Source organism: Oncorhynchus mykiss, chromosome 19, assembly GCF_013265735.2.
Source record: "Oncorhynchus mykiss isolate Arlee chromosome 19, USDA_OmykA_1.1, whole genome shotgun sequence".
Lineage (NCBI taxonomy): Eukaryota > Metazoa > Chordata > Actinopteri > Salmoniformes > Salmonidae > Oncorhynchus > Oncorhynchus mykiss.
This window is the reverse complement of record NC_048583.1, coordinates 15,112,622-15,136,624: the sequence shown is the minus strand read 5'-3', so window position 1 is coordinate 15,136,624 and position 24,003 is coordinate 15,112,622. Positions and strand designations below refer to the sequence as shown.

Below are 24,003 nucleotides of genomic sequence, written 5' to 3'. Positions count from 1 at the left end.
GGTCTTGGAGCGGGCAGGCCTTCCTCAGCTCCTTCTTGTTGCGCTTGATGTGCTGCGCCGACATTAAGCTAAGATGTCTCTCTGCGTGCCTGGCAGACATGTATTTGTAGTTTTCATATTGTGCATTTAACACTTATGTTTAATAAAGACAAAATGGGACTTTTCATTCTAATACTTTCATTGAGACTCTCTTTATACATCACATCTGATCTCACCCTATTCTGCATACACACAACAGAGCTTTATAACCAATATACACTTACTAAATATACCTACACATACCCACACACACTAACAAACACCTACTGTAAACATTAAAATGATTTAAGGTTTGTCTGATTTTGACATATCATAGCTGACTCATATTTACCCACAACATATTTATGTCCACCATGATGGGTTTAACAACAATGAAGTCATTATGTGACTACAGTATAGGACTCAAACGTAGTGGAGATGGGTAAACACTCCATGTTGAAAGTGTGTTTTATCTGTGTGTACGTACCTGAAGGAGTGTATGTCTGTGTAATCTTTATCACCTGTCTCTTCCAGGAGGAGGGTCCAGAGGTGCTGCTGGTCAATGAGGGGTGTGAGGAGGGTCTTGGGAACACCTCCTCCTGAACCTACAGAGGAACCAGCTGAACAGCACTGAGGTGAGCCCACTGAACTAGTGTCTTAATGGTGTTAGGTTAGGGCCCGTATCCACCAAGCCTCTGAGTGCTGATCTAGTATCAGTTTAGCCTTTTAGATTATAATGAATATAATAGGCTAGTAGCAAACCCCCACATTTTTTAGATAGTAGTTCTACCTACATACAAACAGCATTAGGATATCTTAATGCATCTAGGAAATATAGACCTGTAAACACAGAGATACAATAGATGGAAATGTCAACTATGAATATGTATCATGAATGTAAGCTTTACTTTTTTGTAGCTGATTAATAGACTTTACAAGTCATATGTGCTCTCGTTCATGTATGGTCCTGCCTGACAAAAAGACAGTTACGTTTTTAATTCTTATATTTCTTAAATGTTTGGGCTATTGTAATCTGCTCAAAACAATTGGGCTCAGACATTGGAAATATATTTTTTGGGGTGTGAGGTTGCTTGAAGGATTTTGTATCTTTAGCTCCTAGTCTTGTAATTAAGTCAAGCCACCAAAGATTATCTTTGGGGCCTCCATAGATTTAGCTTCAAATCCAATATGGTGTCCAAAATCCAATATGGCTGCCGTAATAACATTTGCATATAAAATTGCCCTTGTTTATTTTGGATTGTGTTATTCTGTCTTTAAAAGGGTTTCATAGGGCTGTTAGTATATAGTTGAAGTCAGAAGATTACATACACCTTAGCCAAATACATTTCAACTTAGTTTTTCACAATTCCTGACATTTAATCCTCGTAAAAAATCCCTGTCTTAGGTCAGTCAGGATCACCACTTTATTGTAATAAACAGTACCGTATTTCAAAGAACAGCATGCTTTACTTTTTATTTAGCCACACCCTTTGAGCAATGAGGCCAACCCATAAGAGCCTTTCTCTTCAGTGTAAAAGGAGTTGGGTGCAGTTGAATCAGTGAAGGTAACCTGTAGTGAACTTGTGATATTTGTTTGTGTTTCTTCTGATCAGAGGGAGCAGGCACTCCGTATCACGCAACTTGGGTCAAGATCAGTTTCTTGCTTTGCTCTTAGGAAGAGGGCATCATAGAAAGGAGAGATTTCTGGGGTAGCGTTAAGTGTGGCGCTGGAGCAATTGAAGTTTGTGTTTGTGATGCCCCCCATTTGGTGTGTCGCAGACCCGGTGGGGAGGGTGGTGAAAGAGGAGTCACCGTCAGTCCATTTTTGAGTGTTGAGTCAGTCTACCCGGCAGTCATGTTAGGATATATCAGTTATCCTGTTAGAGCTTTTGTGCCAAATCCACTGCATTGTTTCAGGTGCAGCAGTGTGTAGGAGGGAGATTCCAAGATGTGGGAAGTATGCAGGAGGGCATGGGACAGAGGATTGTGAAGTTGTGTGTGTTAACTGTAGGAGTGCCCATCTTGCTGGGGTTTGGATGTGTCCGGTGCGAGAGGCAAATTGAAGTGGCCAGAGTCAGACTAATGCAGAGGGTGTAGTATGCTGAGGCCATTTTGAAAGTGGAGGAGGATGGGTCACAGGTGAGGGTCCTGAGAGGATCCCAGTGGGTAATCGAGTTGTACCAGTACAGAGGGATAGGGTAACGAGTTATGTTTCAGTAAGGTTGGCTTCTTAGCAATGGTTATCAACTGTACCGCAGAAATGGAAAGTAAATCACATAAAATGGATGTGGTGGCAGCTGCAGAGATGTATTTGGGTATACGATTTGACTTCATAAGAGTTTTACTGGGTGTGTTGAGGGGTGGTGTCCCATCCTTCCAGTCCGTTGGTATGGTGCAGGAGATGATAGGGTAAAAGTAGTGGAATGGGGTAATGGGTTTTTAATGAGTGTAGGTGTCTACGGCTATATGTAACTTTCTTATAGGACCAGAACTAATTAAGATAATTTTATGTAGGTAGGCTGTGATTGGCCTCACACTCCAGGACTGTAGGTGGCGGTGTATGCGCCTACAATTTGGATGCGATCCGCCAACCAAATTCCAAGGACTAAGTAAACGGAAGTAAACATGGTCAAGAACAATTTTCACGTTTGTGTTTTTGTCATTTAGACATTTTAACAACCATGGAATTCAAAATATGACGAATTTAACTGCACAGCACTAAACACTTACCCCAGATAATCGTTAATTCGCGTTGGCGACAGGACTTGGATGATAGATGTTAACGTTATCTAGTAAGTAACGCTAACTTAGCTGCTAACAATGGCCATGGTTTTTCACACTCAAATAGCGTCCATCATGGAGGTGCTAGCGAATGCAGCCGTGGCAGAGATCTGTAAACTCGTAGACGACGACTATGCAGTGGTTCGTTTGGAAATAACTCAAAGCCAGAAAGAAATCACTGCATTGCGGAGGAAACTTCAGCTAATCGAACTGAAGGTGGCACGGGAGCGCGCAGAGAAGACAATGCGAGAGCGCGTCCTCGCCAGTCGTCCCAGTAGTGACAAGATCCTCAACCGATACAGAGGAATGGCAAGAGGTACATTTTGCGCAAGGGAGGAGGGGGGGAGTTAACCAGAATTTGGTCTTGGTCAGTTTTGAGATGGTATGCAATAATTCTCTTGATTACTTAGCTTGCACAAAGACACTTTCAAATGTACTGCATTTCATATTATTTACTAATTGAAAGCAATGATGCATGGAACATAATCACTCGATCTATAAATATTATCTCCAGTTGTGTAGTGGTGCTTGGAGAAGTGGGTATACTTCAATTTTGCCCAAACATTTCCAAACGGCCCACCCAGCGAAGGAAAGGCGCCCTTGTGTGAAAAATTGAGAAACCGTGACACACTCTGAATGACCTAAAATCATGAAAACCATATTGGTCTTTCAATATCAGGCCAACCCAAGCTGTACTGTGCACTTAGAAGGCCAGCATCCCGGAGTCGCCTCTTCACTGTTGACGTTGAGACTGGTATTTTTCCGGTACTATTTAATGAAGGTGCCATTTGAGGACTTGTGAGGCGTCTGTCTCAAACTAGACACTCTAATGTACTTGTCCTCTTGCTCAGTTGTGCACCGTAGTTCTGTGAAGGGAGTAGTACACAGCGTTGTACGAGATTTTCAGTTTCTTGGCAATTTCTCGAATATCCTTAATATCTCAGAACAAGAATAGACTTGACAGGATTCAGAAGAAAGCCCTTTGTTTCTGGCCATTTTGGGCCTGTAATCAAACCCACAAATGCTGATGCTCCAGATACTTACCTAGTCTAAAGAAGGCCAGTTTTATTGCTTCTTTAATCAGAACAACACTTTTCAGCTGTGCTAACATAATTGCAAAAGGGTTTTCTAATGATCAATTCGCTTTTTAAAATGATAAACTTGGATTAGCTAACATAACATGCCATTGGAACACAGGAGTGATGGTTGCTGATAATGGGCCTCTGTACGCCTATGTAGATATCCCATTAAAAGTATGCTGTTTCCAGCTACAATTGTTAATGTTGTAAGTGACTGTCTACACTGTTTCTGATAAATTTGATATTTTAATGTACAAAAAAATTGCGTTTCTTTCAAAAACAAGGATATTTCTAAGTGACCCCAAACGTTTGAATGGTAGTATATGTGATTATTGTACAAATCTTGAGTTTGCTTCATTTAGTATCATCTTAAATTAAGATATTACATTTTTATCTAATTAATAATTGAGTCAGTTGACACACCGTGCAAGAATGGTCCACCACCCAAAGGACATCTAGCCAACTTGACACAATTGTGGGAAGCATTGGAGTCAACATGGACCAGCATCCCTGTGGAATGCTTTCAACACCTTGTAGAGTCAATACCCCAATGAATTGAGGCTGTTCTGAGGGCAAAAGGGGGTGAAACTCATTATTAGGAAGGTCTTCTTAATATATTGTACATTCAGTGTATAATATAGCGTTGAGCATTTACAGTAGCTAACCTAACCACCTCTTTTCCCCCAATCACACTCTCAGGTGAAGGACATCTCACTGGAGGCCACAGAAGCTTTGTGAAGCCAGCAGGACACAATACATGGAGAGATGACCAGCCAATCACTGTTGATGATGGGAGTGGAACCTCAACCCAGCACGTTATCGTGATAGAGGTTAGTGTAATACTATTACACCCAGGGCTTTAAACATACTATTTTTTGTATACCAGGCACTGTGGCAGGCAGGTAAAAAAATATATTAAAAAAATATCATAATTAAAGCTATAATCTAACAGCCACTCAGATTTTTTTTTTACCAGACAAAATATTTTTGCCGCCATAATAAATAAAAAACATGAGCATGCATAGTAGAGGCAAAAAAAATTAGCTGCCCCTTTAAGGTTACCTTAGTAACAGGGACACTTGCCTGTGACGATACCATATCTCTTTTTGCTAGCAGTGGAAGCAAACTCAAACATTGAAAGCAACCTAGCTTGTGAACAAAGCAATGTAAATAGACAAGAAACACAAGAACAAAGTCTCATTTTAGTAGACTTTTGAGAAAATTAGACCAACATTTAAGGCTGAGCGCATTGCTTCTAAAAAACAAATCCTTCAAGACTTCGCCCACAGCACAGGCAGTGTTGCTTTGCAAGGTGGGGTAGCTATAACATTTTAATTCTGATTTCTTTGCGCATTACCAGATATGAAACAAAACTGCAGAAATACTTTCAAAACAGCTGCTGCAGCATTTATTTAGCTATATATCACAACTTGCACTTGTGCCCATACTTCACTAGACTATTTTTATGAAATGCTTGCACTGTAGAGCCCTGAGTGTGACCACCCACAAACGTAGCAGGTGAATTAGGCATTCTTACCCGCCAATGTCAATCTACACGCAATTGGTGGGTGTTAATTTTAGACCGTGATTACATCAAAATTACAGTATATCAAATGTGGGCAGTTTATTTCATAAAGGCTCCCCTCGGCTATTCACTTGCTTACATGCACATCCTCATTTATCTGCCATAAGGGAGCTTGTGAGACTTCCCTACGGCATTATTATCCAATTCTACTCATGTATCGGTAATTACCTCCTTTTTTCTTGTGTCAGTCTGAAGATGCAAGTCCTGGTGTCAAGCTGGAGAAGTCTGAACGGGAGGAGGACCCACGGCACAGCAGAGACATCCAGACTGGAGTAGCCTCCCCTGTAGCCACGGAGGACCCCACCACTGCCCCAGAGCTGCCCAGGACCCGACGCAGAATCACGGAGGTCAGTGGAACGCTGAACGCCATCCTCAAGTCAGAGACAGATACAGAGACTTTAACGGGGCTGGGGCGACTGGGCTGTCCACCTGCTCCCCGCTCAGAGTATTTACTTCGCGGTAACCTGAGCCCGAGGACGGTTCTGTCCCATCAGGACTCAGGTGACACGTTACAAACTGGCAATGAGCCGTCCTGTTCATATGCTACAGGGACAGAGATGATACCTGGTGACATGACTGTGGGCTTAGATACACAGACTAATCCAATGGGAGCGGACTGGAACCAGTACAGTAGTAGTGTATACTCTGAAGGGTTCCTAGATAAGAAAGGCGAGGGTCTGGTCATAGATGAGGTGACTGTGAAAGTGGAGGGCGATGCTCCTCTGACATGGAATGCAGACGAGACTCACTTAGGAAAACAGGGAAACACCAGTGACTTCTTAGACTACAGGGAAAGCTTAGAGACAAATCTAAATGTCGCCACCCACTCACCTTTACACGCACTCAGGGATTGCGACCCAGTGTCCACGTCCTTGGCACCATCCGATTCACACAGCAGCGTCTTTTTCGATCAGGTATTGAACTCAAAGGACCAAAGGGCTAAGGCTCAGGGAGGGGGAGCAACAACAGGCGGGAAAGAGAAGCGGTTTCTCTGCATGTTCTGTAACAAAGGCTTCAGCTGCCCCCAGAAGGTGGAGATCCACCAGAGGGTCCACACAGGGGTGAAACCCTTCAATTGTACCCAGTGTCACATGCGCTTTGCCCAGGCCTGCAACCTGAAGAGGCACCAGAGGGTCCACACAGGGGAGAAACCTTACAGCTGCCCCCAGTGTGAGAAGAGGTTCTCCCACCAGCACCATCTGAAGATGCACCTAAATGTCCATACGGGAGAAAGGCCATTTGCCTGTACGTACTGCGGAAAGAGGTTCTCAGATAGGAGCTACCTCAGGATACATCAGCAGAAAAACCATTCCACTCTATAACATAGGAAGTAACCATTCCACTCATTAGCTTCTGACATTTAGATCAACCCCTACATTAAAGACAGATTAATTTTCAGTGTTGTCAGCAGGAAAGATCCACAGAAACCTTTGGAATAATGAGAGTAACAGATTTCAGTGTTGAATATTCCTGGGTATAATATTTTATCCAGACATTGTGTGATATATTTAAGCATAACAAGTCTGTTACATGTTGTGTTTGTACTGTGTAGGCTATATGTTGTTCACAAATGCTTATTTATTTGATCCATTCAACTACTTACACTGAACAAAAATACAAGGGCAACAATTTCCAAGATTTTACTGACTTACAGTTCATATAAGGAAATCTGTCAATTTTAAATAAATAAATTAGTCTATGGATTTCACATAACTGGGCAGGGGCGCAGCCATGGATTGGTCTGGGAGGGCATAGGCTCACCCACTGGGGAGCCAGGCCCAGGTAATCAGAATGAGTTTTCCCCCACAAAAGGGCTTTATTACAGACTGAAACACTCATCAGTTTCATCAGCTTTCCAGGTGGCTGTTCTCAGACTATCCCGCATGTGAAGAAGCCAGATGCGGAGGTCCTGGGCTGGCAATGTTTGTGGTTGTGAGGCCAGTTGGATGGACTGCTAAATTCTCTAAAACAACGTTGGAGGCGGCTTATGGTAGAGAAATTAACATTAAATTATCTGGCAACAGCTCTGGTTGACATTCCTGCAGTCAGCATGCCAATCGCACTCTCCCTCAAAAATGTAGACATCTGTGGCATTGTGTTGTGTGACAAAACTGCACATTTTAGTGGCCTTTTTATTGTCCCCAGCAAAAGGTGCACCTTTGTAATGATCATTCTGTGTCATCAAATTATTGATTTGCCACACCTGGATTATCTTGGCAAAGGAAAAATGCTCACTAACGGGATGTAATCACATTTGTGCACAAAATTTGAGACAAATAAGCTTTGTGTGCATATGAAACATTTCAGGGATCTTTTATTTCAGGTCATGAACCACGGGACCAACACAAGTTGAGTTTATATTTTTGTTCGGTGTGCCAAAATGGCCTCCAGAGACTCTATATGTATGGTTTTCATATGGTGTATTCAAAATGTTTATTTTTAATGAACACAAAATGGGACTTTTTGTTATAAGAGTTTCAATGAGGCTCTCTTTAGCGGGAGGCCCCAAATGTCATACTTGAGTAAAAGTAAAGATAGCTTTATAGAAAATGGCTCAAGTGAAAGTCACCCACTACTTGAGTGAAAGTATTTGGTTTTAAATATACTTATGTTTCAAAAGTAATTTACAAACAAAGCATGTATTTAGTGCGTCCACCAGATCAAAGGCAGTAGGGATGACCAGGGACGTTCTCTTGATAAATGTAGGAATTTGGCTATTTTCCTGTCCTGCTAACGAGTACTTTTGGGTGTCAGGGAAAATGCATGGAGTTAAAGTACATTATTTTCTTCAGGAATGTTGTAGAGTTAAAGTAAAAGATGTCAAATATAAATGGTAAAGTGCAGATAAGCAAAAAATCGCCCGCGCAGTCATGGCTGAACAGGGAGTATAGGAGGGAACTAAGCACACACCCCTGAGGGGCCCCCGTGTTGAGGGTCAGCGTGGCGGATGTGCCTACCCTCACCACCTGGGGACTGTCCGTCAGGAAGTCCAGGAGAGATGTTCACAATATACAGTGCATTCGGAAAGTATGTTTTCTTAAGTACTTTACACCACTGTTCATTAGTATACATCACATATTCTGCATACACCCAACAGCGCTTTATAACCATTACACATAAGGCCTACTATATATACCTACAAATCAAATGTTATTTGTCACATTAAATGTGCTTCGTAAATAAAAGGTGTAGACTAACAGTAAATTGCTTACTTATGGGCCCTTCCCATGCAGAAAGAAACATTTACAAATAATAGAAAGATGATAACATGAGGAATAAATTCACAATGAGTAGGGATAACTTTGCTATATACAGGGGTACCAGTACCGAGTCAATGTGCTTGGGGGTAGAAGCTGTTCAGGGTCCTGTTGGTTCCATACTTCGTGCATCAGTACCACTTGCCGTGCGGTAGCAGAGAGAACAGTCCTGGGTGGCTGGAGCCTTTGACAAGTTTTAGGGCCTTCTTCGGATACCACCTGGTATAGAGGTCCTGGATGGCAGAGAGCTCGGGTCCAGCGATGTGATGGGCCGTACGCACTACCCTCTTTGGCGCCTTGCGCTTGGATGCCAAGCAGTTGCCTAACCAAGGGTTGATGCAGCCAGTCAAGATGCTTTCAATGGTGCAGCTGTATAACTTTTTGAGGATCTGAGGGCCCATTACAAATCTTTTCAGCCTCCTGAGGGGGAAATGGTGTTGTGCCCACTTCACGCCTGTTTTGGTGTGTGTGTGGACCATGTTAGTTCCTTAGTGATGTGAACACCAAGATTGAGACTCTCTTGACTCGCTCCACTAAAGCCCTGTCGATGTGAATGGGGGTGTGCTCGGCCCTCCGTTTCCTGTGGTCCACGATCAGCTCCTTTGTCTTGTTGACATTGAGGGAAAGGCTGTTGTCCTGGCACCACACTGCCAGGTCACTGACCTTCTGCCTATAGGCTGTCTCGTCGTCGGTGATCAGGCCTACCACCGTCATGTCGTCAGCAAACTTAATGGTGGTGTTGGAGTAGTTCACGCCCGCGCCATCGTGGGTGAACAGGGAGTATGGGAGGGGACTAAGCATGCACCCCCGAGAGGCCCTGTGTGAGGTTCAGCGTGGCGGATGTGCATACCCTCGCCACCTGGGGACTGCTCGTCAGGAAGTTCACAATGTAGAGTGCATTCAGAAAGTATTCAGACCCCTTTGCGTTTTCCACATTTTGTTATTTACAGCTTTAATCTAAAATGGATTTAAAAAAAATGAAAACTCTTCAATCAACACACAATAGCCCACAATGACAAAGCGAACACAGGTTTTTAGAAATTGTGGCCAATTTATTAAAAATAGAAAAACATGAATGCCTTATTCACGTGTTATGTGTTCAGACCCTTTGCTATGAGACTTGAAATTGAGCTCCGGTGCATCCTGTTTCCATTTGGTCATCCTTGAGCTGTTTCTACAACTTGATTGGAGTCCACCTCTGGTAAATTCAATTGATTGGACATAATTTGGAAAGGCACACACCTGTCTATATAAGGTCCCACAGTTGACAGTGCATGTCAGAGCAAAAATCAAGCCATGAGGTCAAAGGAATTGTCCGTAGAGCTCAGAGACAGGATTGTGTCAAGGCACAGATCTGGGGAAGGGTACCAAAAAATGTCTGCAGGATAGAAAGTCCCCAAGAACACAGTGGCCTCCATCATTCTTAAATGGAAGAAGTTGGGAACCACCAAGACTCTTCCTAGAACTGGCCGTCTGACCAAATTGAGCAATAAGGGGAGAAGGGCCTTGGTCAGGAAAGTGACCAAGAAGCTGATGGCTACTCTGACAGAGCTCTAGAGTTCCTCTGTGGAGATGGGAGAACCTTCCAGAAGGACAACTACCTCTGCAACACTCCACCATTCAGGCCTTTATGGTAGAGTGGCCAGACGGAAGCCGCTCCTCAGTATAAGGTGCATCACAACCCGCTTGGAGTTTGCCAAAAGGCACCTAAAGGACTCTCAAACCATGAGCAACCAGATTCTCTGGTCAGATGATTCTCTGGTCAGATGAACCAAGATTTGAACTATTTGACCTGAATGCCAAGCGTCACATCTGGAGGAAACCTGGCACCATCCCTACGGTGAAGCATGGTAGTGGCAGCATCACGCTGTGTGGATGTTTTTCAGAGAAAGGGACTGAGAGACTAGTCAGGATCGAGGGAAAGATGAACGGAGCAAAGTACAGAAAGATCCTTGATGAAAACCTGCTCCAGAGCGCTCAGGACCTCAGACTGGGGCGAAGGTTCACCTTCCAACAGGTGAACGACCATAAGCACACAGCCAAGACAACGCAGGAGTGGCTTCGACATGAGTCTCTGAATGTCCTTGAGTGGCCCAGCCAGAGCCCAGACTTGAACTCGATCGAACATCTCTGGAGACACCTGAAAATAGCTGTACAGCGACGCTCCCCAGCCAACCTGACAGAGCTTGAGAGGGTCTGCAGAGAAGAATGGGAGAAACTCCCAAAAATTTTGTAGCATCATACAAGAAGACTTGAGGCTGTAATCGCTGCCAAAGGTGCTTCAATAACGTACTGAGTAAAGGGTCTGATTACTTATGTAAATGTGATTTCAGTTTTTTATTTTTAATACATTTGCAAGGGATCTGAAACACCTACTGTACACTTCAAAATAGTTTAGTCAGGTTTGTCTGATGAATTTTAACTTATCATAGCTGACTTACTTTTACCCACGACATATTTATGTCCACCATGATGGGTTTAACAACAATTATGTAATTCTGTAACTACAGTATAGGACTCAAAAATAATGGGGCTGGGTAAACACTCCATGTTGAAAGCGTGTTTATTATCTGTGTGTGTGTTCAATCACTTGCAAGTAAATTGATGATTTTAATTGGCTGATGAGCATTTTTTTAATTGTATTTATTTTTTTGACTGTTTCTAATGTTCACAAGTATGGCCCATCCATCATTAAAGTGTGTATTTTCTGTGCGTGTGTGTACCTAAGAGAGTGTATGTCTGTAATCTGTATCATGGCTCTCTTTCAGGAGGAGGAGGGTCCAGAGGTGCTGCTGGTGAAGGAGGAGGGTTTGGGGAACCCTGAGGGGAACATGGTCATGGAGGACAACCAGACTAAACCTCCTCCTGAACCCACAGAGGAACCAGCTGAGCAGCACAGGACCACACACAGTCTCACTGAGGTGAGCCCACTGTAAACTACTGTCTGAATGGTATTAGATCAAATCAAATTATATTTGTCACATACACCGAATACAACAGTGAAATGCTTACTTACAAGCCCTTAACCAACAATGCAGTTTTAAGAAACAAGAAGTTAAAGTATTTGCTAAATAAACTGAAGTAAACAATAAATAAATAAAAATGATGACATTTTTTTGGAAAACTAACATAAATAAAGAGCAACAATTAAATAACAGTAACAAGGCTATATACAGGGGGTAACGGTACAGAGTCGATGCGTGGGGGCACAGGTTAGTAGAGGTAATTGAGGTAATATGTACATGTAGGTAGAGGTAAAGTGACTGCATAGATAATAAACACAGAGTAGCAGCAGCGTAAAGCGGGGGGGGGGGGGGGGGGTCAATGCCAACAGTCCTGTTAGCTGTTAAGGAGTCTTATGGCTTGGGGGTAGAAACTGTTAAGCCTTTTGGACCTATACTATCCAGTACCGCTTGCAGTACGGTAGCAGAGAGAACAGTCTATGACTAGGGTGGCTGGAGTCTTTGGCAACTTTTAGGCCTTCCTACACCGCCTGGTATAGAGGTCCTGGATGGCAGGAAGCTTGGCCCTAGTGATGTACTGGGCCGTGCGCACTACTCTCCGCATCCACAAAGCCTCTCAGAGTACAAGTGCTGATCTAAGATCAGTTTTGCTTTTTAGATTATAATGAATAAGACTATGTAGACAGGAGGGGACCTGATCTTGGATCAGCACTTCTATTCTGAGACTCTCTTCGGATATGGCCCCAGGTCTTGATTCATTTTGTTGTGTGGGACAAAATTAGTGTGGGACTATGCCTTTGAATTATCAAACCATTTTAATGAGCGTCATGTAATTAAATTAACTAATACATTTGCATAGTGTCAAATCAACTAACATGTTTGCATAATACTCATAGCAATCCCTCATTGCCCAATCAGAAGATGCTCCATAGCAGGGTGCGCATATCAGATTTCTTGATCCAACATCCTCTCACTCTGTATCTCTTACAGTCAGTAGACATGGAGGATGGGAAGCCTGATCTGCTGCTGGTCAAAGAGGAGACGATAGAAGATGGACCAGAGAGCGTTGATCTGCTGACTGGATTAAAGATGGGGGAGCAAGGTAAGGGAGAATTACATATAGCCAACATATAGATCTTCAATGGGAATAGTGATACATATAGCCTAGATACAAAATAGAATAGTGATGCAACTGGGTACTATTCTTTTATCAAATGAAATTAATACAACTTGTTTTTGTATACAAACATCACATTATAATGTATGAACTTGACCAGTTAATTGACTCAAATTATGTATGAGTTTCCCTTCAGTCAGTCAACTTCGACACAACATACTATGTGGAGTCGCACTCTCGCGACTTTGGTTGAAAGATCTCACCTGACAAGGCTAATGAAATCCGTGCCTCGCTGGAAGCCCCGCCTTCCACAGGTGATAAGCATGAGGCACAGATTCCATCCTTCAATTATTCTGCTCTTCACCTCGGTGTGAACAGGAACGATTCACGCTAATAAAACAAAGAGAGAATTTCGTTGCGCCAACTAAACTGTCCCATAGTGGTAGAGCGTGCTCACCCTCTGTATGTTGTGTGCTTAGTTTGTATTTGTTCTCACAAGTTTCCTAATCACAAACAATTAGTTCATCTTCAATTTGCTGGAAGAAAATTATTAAAACGGTTAAGAAAGAGACCGAGACGACGATGTGTTCATTCCCCCAGTCATGCAGTTATACTATTTCTCTGAAAGATGCTCACGATTTATGTGTATTTTGTCTCGGCTTTGAACACGCTCAGGCGGCCCTCGCTTGAATCAGTCTGTGTGAGCATTGCCACATACTGCGTGCAAACTCCCTGGCAAGACGTCTCGCATTCTTGATGGCAACTTTCCTTTCCCGGATGCCGGTATCTCGCCTGGGACTGAGGTGCAGGAAACAGAGAGAGATTCGGATGACAACATGGTGTTCTGGACGCTCCAGGAGTTTCTCGGAAGAGGACTTAGTTCCCGGACAGCCACCCCCTAACACTATGTGAGTAGCGGAGTAAACCCTTGTATCCAACGCATTGTTCATAGAATTGTGCCGCAGGGTGGCTATACATTTTGGAGTTGAAGAGGCCATGTTCACACCCGTGGCAAAGTCCAGGTTCGGTGGGAAGTATCAGCCCCCTGTGGTTGCCACAGTCAAGCACCACCTATCCCTGTTTCTGGATTTTGTCGAAGAATTGATGACAACCTGGTCCAACCCGCATTCAGCTCAGCTGATGTTGCATTGGTGTGCCCCCTTCATGGATCTGGAGGGGATGGATTGGGCGGGGCTGGTGCACACACCTCCAGTCTATAGCAAGTTACCTGGCTACCTAGCCTGTTGGTTAACAAGGGTGTGGCTAATGCGGATCCTATGCTCCCTAACAAGCACTGTCGCTTTTCAGCTGCTCAGCTGGATAAGGTGTATTGCACAGAGGGGATGGCTGATCCCTGTTGTCTTTAACTGTATTGCAGGTCTACTAGACAGAGTTGCTGCCGGAGCTTGGCATGGCTTTGGCTGCAGGAGAGTCCCACACAGAGCTCCTGGATGAGATTCGTGTTACGGCCAACTTCATTCTGTTCACGTCCCGGTGTACCGTTCTGGCACTCGGCAAGAGCAGGGGTGCTACTGTGGTGGCACACTGCCATCTTTGACGTTTTCAGAGAGAGCGGGACAGACAAATGTACCTCTGATGCTGGGCAGGCTAAGCGGGCTGTCCCAGGGGCCCGGCCCAGCACCAGGTCCAACCGGCCTGATTGACAGGCGCAACGCAAATCTGCCTGGCACAAGCGCCGCACCGCTTCCAGGGGCGACATGGTCCTGCTACGGCACAGGAAAGGAGACTTCGGGCAAACGTTTCCACCTAAACATATTGTTTCAACCCCATTGTTTGCAGATGTTAAGAGTGTTGTGTATTCCACATGTGAGATCACTAAAACATGTCCCTCCACATTCAGATATCAAATCAAATGTATTTATATAGCCCTTCGTACATCAGCTGATATCTCAAAGTGCTGTACAGAAACCCAGCCTAAAACCCCAAACAGCAAGCAATGCAGGTGTAGAAGCACGTACAAGTTTGTTGAGTGTGGTTGAAACATATTTTTCCCAGGCCACTACTGGGGGTGTCATGCCTTCTCAGATGGCCCTTTACAGGAGACTCACTGCCTGATCTGCCCTGGATCATGCGAACAGTGATGTCAGGCTACAATTCATTGTACGAATCCCCCCCACGTTTTTGCGGCATCATCACGTCAACTGTTCCCCTGGCCTCTGCCAGTATTAACTGAGGAAATATCCTCCCTGCTCCAGAAACAGGCAGAACGAATGGTTCCTCGGTTGGAAGCCCAGGACAGCTGGTACAGTCTGTATTTACTGGTTCCGAAAAGGGACGGTGGTTTAAGTCCTATTCTAGACATGCTTGCCCTGAACAAGCATCTCAGAGTTCGCAAGTTCAAAATGCTCACAAACCAGCGGCTGTTTGTGTCCAGGCAATTGGTTCACCCACTATCGGCCTAAAGGATGCGTACTTTCGTGTGCCCATGTACCCCAGTCACATAAAGTTCCTGAGGTTCCATTACAAGGCGATAGCCTACACGTTTTTGGTACTCCCATTCGGCTTGTCTCTCTCGCCTCTCGTCTTTTCACAGGTGATGGAGGCGGCTCTGGCACCCATCAGGAGCTGAGGGTGTTGGCCTACCTAGACAGTTGGCTGATAGCAGTCAAAGGAACAAGCAGTGTTTCACACCACGGCTAGTGCCCCATGTTCATTCTCTAGGTTTTATTGTAAACCAGAAAAAGAGCTTCCAGCTCTGCTTGACCCAATTTCGGTTGAGCAGCACAGTACGTTTTCACCAGTTCCTGCGCCTACTGGGGATGATGGCTTCTATTAGGGTGGTCAATCCCCTGGAACTATTATTAATGTGGCTGTTCCAGTGCTGGGTGCTAGCAACGCGCTTGGAAGCATCTCGCCACCTAAACCAGTCAATTCCAGTGTCCCCGACATATCTTCGGGCACTGGCCCAGTGGAGGGATCCCCAGCTACTGTCGCAAGGGGTTCTCATGGCCCAGGTGTTGTCCCGCAAGGTGGTCACAACAGACTCATCCCCCCAGGGGTGGGGGCACGCTGTGCGATGGGTTACTCAATTCGGAAAGAACGGACGGTGTCATAGTGGGGCGCAGGGCGCTCTCTAAACACTCTCTCTCCCACTGGGTTGTGGTGGCTATCTCCCTGGCATATAGCGGCAAGGGTTACCTAGCTGTGGCAGCTCCTACTTCACAAGGGGTCTGGCAGCATATTGGGCATTGTTTAAAAGGTTGACTAGAGGAGATATTTGTGCCGTGGCGAGTTGGGCATCACCACACATTTTCTTCAAAGGTTTTAATCGCTTGGATGTCACTGCTCCAGTGTAGCCCACAATGTGCTTATGGCTGGGATGGGAAATAACCACTGTCGGTGGTCTGCCATGGGCTGTTTTATTTAGTATCCGTTGGGGTCGGCTTAGGGCGTGATTATTGTTCCCCATAGTATGCTATTCTGAATTGGACTGACTGAAAGGGAATGTAATGTTATGTCTATAATACTGTTCCCTGAAGGAGAGAAATTAGGTACAACACCCATTTGGCCCTGCGCTGCCCATTCCTGGACTTGGTGAAGAGCGGTGTTACATTTATGGAATAAATCCAGTTTCACTCCTTCAGGGAACAGTAGTTCTAGTCATACCGTTATGTTTTCTCTGGCATGTTTGTAAAGTCTTGTTAGCAGTTGATGTTATTCTTCAATAACACAAACTCCAAAGCAAATCAGTAAGAAAAATAGGTTTAGTCAAAGAGGACCAATCATAGATGTTATGCTGGGAGGTAGATGTTCAGTCTCTCCTGTCCTCAGCTTTTCTCCACAGAACAAAGGAACAGGATGCCATTCATAACCCTCCACCCTAGCATGCGGTTGACCAATCAGAAGCCCTTGCAGTACAACTGGGCCAATGGCCAAATAACAAGTATCCTGCTCCAGACACAATGTACAGACCAATGAAAACGTGGCACTCGTAGCACTGAGTGCAGGACTGCCATTCCACAGATTCTAGACAGCTGTTGAACTGAAGACCAACTATTTACTCTCGTCCTCGCTTCCTCTGCGTTGTGTATTTATCTTCTAAATATTCTTATAGTCTGTTTTGTTACCTCTTCCTGCAGGTGGTTGGCTGGAGGTTAACAGAGGAGACTGGGTGGCCATTTTGGATTGCCAGACCGGTGCAGTGAAGGGCCCAGGGGAGAACGTCACTGAGCAGGCCAGATCCAGTAGCGACATAGTCGAGGTCTGTGGATGGGACAGCGTCCTCAACTCCGGGCCTGGGATCAACACTGTTAACCACAACCAGAAACAAACTGCCGAACACAAAACCACAACTGAACTTAGTCTCCATGACAACAGACTGACTGAGACGACAGCGAGGCGTAGATTTGGTCTGCAGGGACGGGGAGGTGTCCGTATGCGGTTGGAGAGAACAGACACAGACTCGGCTAGCGATGCTCCGTCCTGCTTCTATAGTTGTGATTCAGAGAGACTGATGGCGCCTCCGGTTAACCCCCTAACAGATGCTGCCTTCAGCCTGCCTTCTATAGGATCTATCAACTGGAACATGGACCCTGTGAGAACACAGACACTCCCTGGCCTTCATCCTCCTCACACTCTCCTTATGTTAAACCAGACCTCAGACAATTCTTCAACACTAAATGGCTACACAAGCCCATTGACAAATGACAGTAGTAGAGACGGAATCAGTAAAGAGAAGCGCTTCCCGTGTTCGTTCTGTGGGAAAGCTTTCAGTTTCCCAAAACAGGTGGAGATCCACCAGAGGATACACACGGGGGAGAAGCCATTCGGCTGTCACCTGTGCCGTGCCCGTTTCTCCCGATCGACCCACCTGAAGAGGCATCAGAGGGTCCACACAGGAGAGAAACCCTACAGCTGCCCCCAGTGTGAGAAGAGGTTCTCCCACCAGCACAATATGAAAGTGCACCTGAAGGTCCACACGGGAGAGGCCGTTCGCATGTACGCACTGCGGGAAGAGGTTCTCAGAGAGGAGACACATCAGGATACACCAGCAGAAAATGCACAAGACCCATGTCTACCGTATAGGGACATGTAATGTATTATAAGCATTTTGCTACACCTGCAATAACATTGCTAAACACGTATGTGACAATATAATTTAATTTGATTATTTAGTGCTAGTTAGTTTGGGATGTAGTAGGGAACCGGATGAGGAAATGAGTGTGATGAGGCAGAGTAGATGATATGGTGTCTGTAAAAGTGCTTCGCTGATGTAAAGTGATAACCTTGTCCTGTTTTTGTGCAATGTAATGTTTTATCCTTTTCCAAAGTGTTCTAAAATGTATTTTATTAAAGTGAGAGTTCTAGATGTACGGTAAGTTTTACCATAGTGAGAACAGTTATTAAACTTGTCACACGTATCATTTTGTATAAAAAGTACTGAACTTCGTTATGAGTGTAGGACTATTTGGTTTACGTTAAATACAACATTAACTCTGTGCTGACTTACTTGGTTATTTTTGTATCATTGTAGGGACTGAGTTTTCCTTCTCTCAGTCGAACCGAAACATACACTGCTCAAAAAATAAAGGGAACACTTAAACAACACAATGTAACTTCAAGTCAATCACACTTCTGTGAAATCAAACTGTCCACTTAGGAAGCAACACTGATTGACAATACATTTCACATGCTGTTGTGCAAATGGAATAGACAACAGGATGAAATTATAGGCAATTAGCAAGACACCCCCAATAAAGGAGTGGTTCTGCAGGTGGGGACCACAGACCACTTCTCAGTTCCTATGCTTCCTGGCTGATGTTTTGGTCACTTTTGAATGCTGGCGGTGCTTTCACTCTTGTGGTAGCATGAGACGGAGTCTACAACCCACACAAGTGGCTCAGGTAGTGCAGCTCATCCAGGATGGCACATCATTGCGAGCTGTGGCAAGAAGGTTTTCTGTGTCTGTCAGCGTAGTGTCCAGAGCATGGAGGCGCTACCAGGAGACAGGCCAGTACATCAGGAGACATGGAGGAGGCCGTAGGAGGGCAACAACCCAGCAGCAGGACTGCTACCTCCGCCTTTGTGCAAGGAGGAGCAGGAGGAGCACTGCCAGAGCCCTGCAAAATGACCTCCAGCAGGCCACAAATGTGCATGTCTGCTCAAACGGTGAGAAACAGACTCCATGAGGGTGGCCCGACGTCCACAGGTGGGGGTTGTGCTTACAGCCCAACACCGTGCAGGACGTTTTTCATTTGCCAGAGAACACCAAGATTGGCAAATTCGCCACTGGCGCCCTGTGCTCTTCACAGATGAAAGCAGGTTCACACTGAGCACATGTGACAGACATGACAGTCTCGAGACGCCGTGGAGATCGTTCTGCTGCCTGCAACATCCTCCAGCATGACCGGTTTGGCGGTGGGTCAGTCATGGTGTGGGGTGGCATTTCTTTGGGGGGCCGCACAGCCCTCCATGTGCTTGCCAGAGGTAGCCTGACTGCCATTCGGTACCGAGATGAGATCCTCAGACCCCTTGTGAGACCATATGCTGGTGCGGTTGGCCCTGGGTTCCTCCTAATGCAAGACAATGCTAGACCTCATGTGGCTGGAGTGTGTCAGCAGTTCCTGCAAGAGGAAGGCATTGGTGCTATGGACTGGCCCGCCTGTTCCCCAGACCTGAATCCAATTGAGCACATCTGGGACATCATGTCTTGCTCCATCCACCAACGCCACGTTGCACCACAGACTGTCCAGGAGTTGGCGGATGCTTTAGTCCAGGTCTGGGAGGAGATCCCTCAGGAGACCATCCGCCACCTCATCAGGAGCATGCCCAGGCGTTGTAGGGAGGTCATACAGGCACATGGAGGCCACACACACTACTGAGCCTCATTTTGACTTGTTTTAAGGACATTACATCAAAGTTGGATCAGCCTGTAGTGTGGTTTTCCACTTTAATTTTGTGTGACTCCAAATCCAGACCTCCATGGGTTGATAAATTTGATTTCCATTGATCATTTTTGTGTGATTTTGTTGTCAGCACATTCAACTATGTAAAGAAAAAAGTATTTAATAAGAATATTTCATTCATTCAGATCTAGGATGTGTTATTTTAGTGTTCCCTTTATTTTTTTTGAGCAGTGTATTTAATTCATATGGACACGAAAGTTACCTAGCCTCCAACACAGCACACAATCCCAACAACACCCACAACGATGTCTAGAGGGAGCTCCTGCTTCTCCCTCTGGTGTCATTGGGTCACAACGTGGGAGGTCGCGCATTAGGATGGACGCCGACAAGCTGTGCGCCTACCCCTCGTTTGTTAAGCACTTTACTGAGGTGTACTGCAAATAAGCACCAGACCGTTCACACCAAGGAGAGTTCCTTCAAGTGCAAACTATGTTACAAGAGCTTCTCCTTCCTGAGTAACCTTATCAGACATAGGAGAGTCCACAATGGGGATAAATTGTAGCAGTGTGGCTTCAGATGTACAGTGGGGCAAAAAAGTATTTAGTCAGCCACCAATTGTGCAAGTTCTCCCACTTAAAAAGATGAGAGGCTTGTAATTTTCATCATAGGTACACTTCAACTATGACAGACAAAATGAGAAAAAAAATCCTGAATATTCATTAAAAATCCTACAATGCGATTTTCTTCACAAAGTTTTCACACACTGCTGCTGGTATTTTGGCCCATTCCTCCATGCAGCTCTCCTCTAGAGCAGTGATGTTTTGGGGCTGTTGCTGGGCAACACGGACTGTCAACTCCCTCCAAAGATTTTCTATGGGGTTGAGATCTGGAGTCTGGCTAGGCCACTCCAGTACCTTGAAATGCTTCTTACGAAGCCACTCCTCCGTTGCCCGGGCGGTGTGTTTGGGCCATGCTGAAAGACCCAGCCACGTTTCATCTTCAATGCCCTTGCTGATGGAAGGAGGTTTTCACTCAAAATCTCACGATACATGGCCCCATTCATTCTTTCCTTTACACGGATCAGTCGTCCTGGTCCCTTTGCAGAAAAACAGTGTGACTGTTTGAGGTTGTGGACAGGTGTCTTTTATACTGATAGCAAGTTCGAACAGGTGCCATTAATACAGGTAATGAGTGGAGGACAGAGGAGCCTCTTAAAGAAGAAGTTACAGGTCTGTGAGAGCCAGAAATCTTGCTTGTTTGTAGGTGACCAAATACTTATTTTCCACCATAATTTGCAAATAAATTCATTAAAAATCATACAATGTGATTTTCTGGTTTTTTTTCTCATTTTGTCTGTCATAGTTGAAATGTACCTATGATGAAAATTACAGGCCTCTCTCATCTTTTTAAGTGGGAGAACTTGCACAATTGGTGGCTGACTAAATACTTTTTTGCCCCACTGTACATGTGAAGTGTCTTTGGGTAATTAACCACATACCCCTTATTAACACTTTGTTAGCTTGTCATTTGAAACAGGCCTAAACAAATACCTGTTTTTACAGAGACAGTAAACCTAGTATAGAACAAAGACTGTTGAATATTTACCTTACTGAGGTGATGTTGATGAAGACTTTTACTCAAGTAATTGTGAGAACAACACAACATATCGCATGACTCCAAGTTTACTTCGATATATTATTATATCAATATTTGCGCATAAAGGCGTTTCCACCGCCATTTCTCCCATTTATTTACCTGACACAAAAAGATCCCACCATGTTGAACAAATAAATTGTCTGTCAGCATTAATAAAATTGTATCAGCATTTCATGTTCCCATCAGCCCTGTCGTTTCCTTTTTCATGCGTCAGGTACTTAATCTGCATGAAATGGTTGGATGGAAACGTGGTTATTGATTAATTTCTCAGAAGAGGGGGAGAAAAACATCAACAAATTCAGTAATACATTACATAGGATGAAGAAACAATACTCCATGCCGTAACTCCATACTACTTCTAAGACATAGAGAACTGATAATGTATACCTGGTCTCAAGAGCATTTTGTATTATTCTGTAAGTAAATCCGAGACACTCCATTTAGTATGATATGTTACGTTTGGTATGGTTACATACGACAGATGGTTACTTAAGACAATGGGTGGGCATATAACCAGAACGTCTAGCAACCCAAAGGTTGTGAATTCGAATATTATCACAGACAACTTTAGCATTTTAGCTAATTAGCAACTTTTCAACTATTTAATATTTTTTAGCTACTTTTCAACTACTTAGCATGTTAGCAAACCCTTTCCCTAACCTTTTAACCTAACTCATAAACGTAACCCTAACCCCTCGCCTAGCTAACATTACCTAACGTAATACAGCTAGCCAAAATTTGTAACAGAGCGTATCATACATTTTGCAAATTCGTAACATATTGTACGTTTAGGAAATTCGTAACATGTACACTACTGGTCAAAAGTTTTAGAACACCTACTCATTGAAGGGTTTTTCTTTATTTTTAGTATTTTCTACATTGTAGAATAATAGTGAAGACATTAAAACTATTATATAACACATATGGAATCATGTAGTAAACAAAAAAGTGTTAAACAAATCAAAACATATTTTATATTTGAGATTCTTCAAAGTAGCTACCCTTTGCCTTGATGACAGCTTTGCACACTCTTGGCATTCTCTCAACCAGCTTCACCTGGAATGCTTTTCCAATAGTCTTGAAGGAGTTCCCACATATGCTGAGCACTTGTTGACTGCTTTTCCTTCACTCTGCGATCCGACTCATCCCAAACCATCTCAATTTGGTTGAGGTTGGGGGATTGTGGAGGCCAGGTCATCTGATGCAGCACTCCATTATTCTCCTTCTTGGTCAAATAGCCCTTACACAGATTGGAGGTGTGTTTTGGGTCATTGTCCTGTTGAAAAAAAAATGATAGTCCCACCAAGCCCAAACCAGATGGGATGGCATATCACTGCAGAATGCTGTGGTAGCCATGCTGATTAAGTGTGCCTTGAATTCTAAATAAATCACAGACACTGTCACCAGCAAAGCACCCCCACACCATAACACCTCCTCCTCCATGCTTTACGGTGGGAAATACACATGCGGAGAACATCCGTTCACCCACACTGCATCTCACATAGACACGGCAGTTGGAACCAAAAAATCTTACATTATGACTCCATACCAAATGACAAATTTCCACCAGTCTAATGTCCATTGCTTGTGTTTCTTGGCCCAAGCAAGTCTCTTCTTATTATTGGTGTCCTTTAGTAGTGGTTTCTTTGCAGCAATTCGACCATGAAGGCCTGATTCACACAGTCTCCTCTGAACAGTTGATGTTGAGATGTGTCGGTTACTTGAACTCTGTGAAGCATTTATTTGGGCTGCAATGTCTGAGGCTGGTAACTCTAAAGAACCTATCCTCTGCAGCAGAGGTAACTCTGGGTCTTCCATTCCTGTGGCGGTCCTCATGAGAGCCAGTTTCATCATAGCGCTTGATGGTTTTTGTGACTGCACTTGAAGAAACTTTCAAAGTTCTTGAAATTGTCCGTATTGACTGACCTTCATGTCTTAAAGTAATGATAGACTGTCATTTCTCTTTGCTTATTTGAGCTGTTCTTGCCATAATATGTATTTTACCAAATAGGGCTATCTTCTGTATATCCCCCTACCTTGTCACAACACAACTGATTGGCTCAAACGCAATTAAGAAGGAAAGAAATTCCACAAATGAACTTTTAATTAAACACACCTGTTACTTGAAATGCATTCCAGGTGACTACCTCATGAAGCTGGTTGAGAGAATGCCAAAAGTGTGCAAAGCTGTCATCAAGGCAAAGGGTGGCTATTTGAAGAATATCAAATATAAAATCTATTTTGATTTGATTAACACTTTTTTGGTTACTACATGAGTCCATATGTGTTATTTCATAGTTTTGATGTCTTCACTGTTATTCTACAATGTAGAAAATAGTACAAATAAAGAAAAACCCTTGAATTAATGTGTTTTAAAACTCTTGACCGGTAGTGTACGTTTTTGCAAATTCATAACATGTCATTCATAACATATCATACGAAATGGGTGATGGAAATCCACACATGAATACATACCATAAGAAACGTAACGTTTCATACTAATTGGAGTGTCTCCGATTTACGTACAGTGCGAGTAGGCTAGTGAGTCTACATGATGAGATTATTATGGATAAGAGCCAGAATATTTGTATTTGTTATTCAAATTTACTGTGTATTTTCACCACCCTGTGAAGTTCAGTATAATTTATTTAATCTGTAGTTTAATAAACTGCATGGTTTCC

The 24,003-nt window shown here is 44.0% G+C and overlaps 1 protein-coding gene across 1 annotated transcript; it reads left to right on the top strand.

Moving 5' to 3' along the window:
- The first annotated feature begins 1,590 nt into the window (after window positions 1–1,590).
- On the top strand, window positions 1,591–18,363 carry LOC110497407. Its single transcript, XM_021573502.2, has 6 exons — window positions 1,591–3,115; window positions 4,578–4,708; window positions 5,652–5,810; window positions 11,489–11,641; window positions 12,674–12,785; window positions 16,901–18,363. Exons 1-6 carry the CDS (start codon window positions 2,839–2,841, stop codon window positions 17,854–17,856), a joined length of 1,788 nt encoding a protein of 595 aa, XP_021429177.2. The 5' UTR covers window positions 1,591–2,838; the 3' UTR covers window positions 17,857–18,363.
- Window positions 18,364–24,003: the final 5,640 nt, after the last annotated feature.

Coding starts and splice junctions, on each gene's coding strand:
- LOC110497407 (XM_021573502.2), top strand. CDS start 2,839: ATGGCCATGGTTTTTCACACTCAAATAGCGTCCATCATGGAGGTGCTA. Junction 3,116..4,577: donor ATACAGAGGAATGGCAAGAG/GTACATTTTGCG, acceptor TCACACTCTCAG/GTGAAGGACATCTCACTGGA. Junction 11,642..12,673: donor CCACACACAGTCTCACTGAG/GTGAGCCCACTG, acceptor TATCTCTTACAG/TCAGTAGACATGGAGGATGG.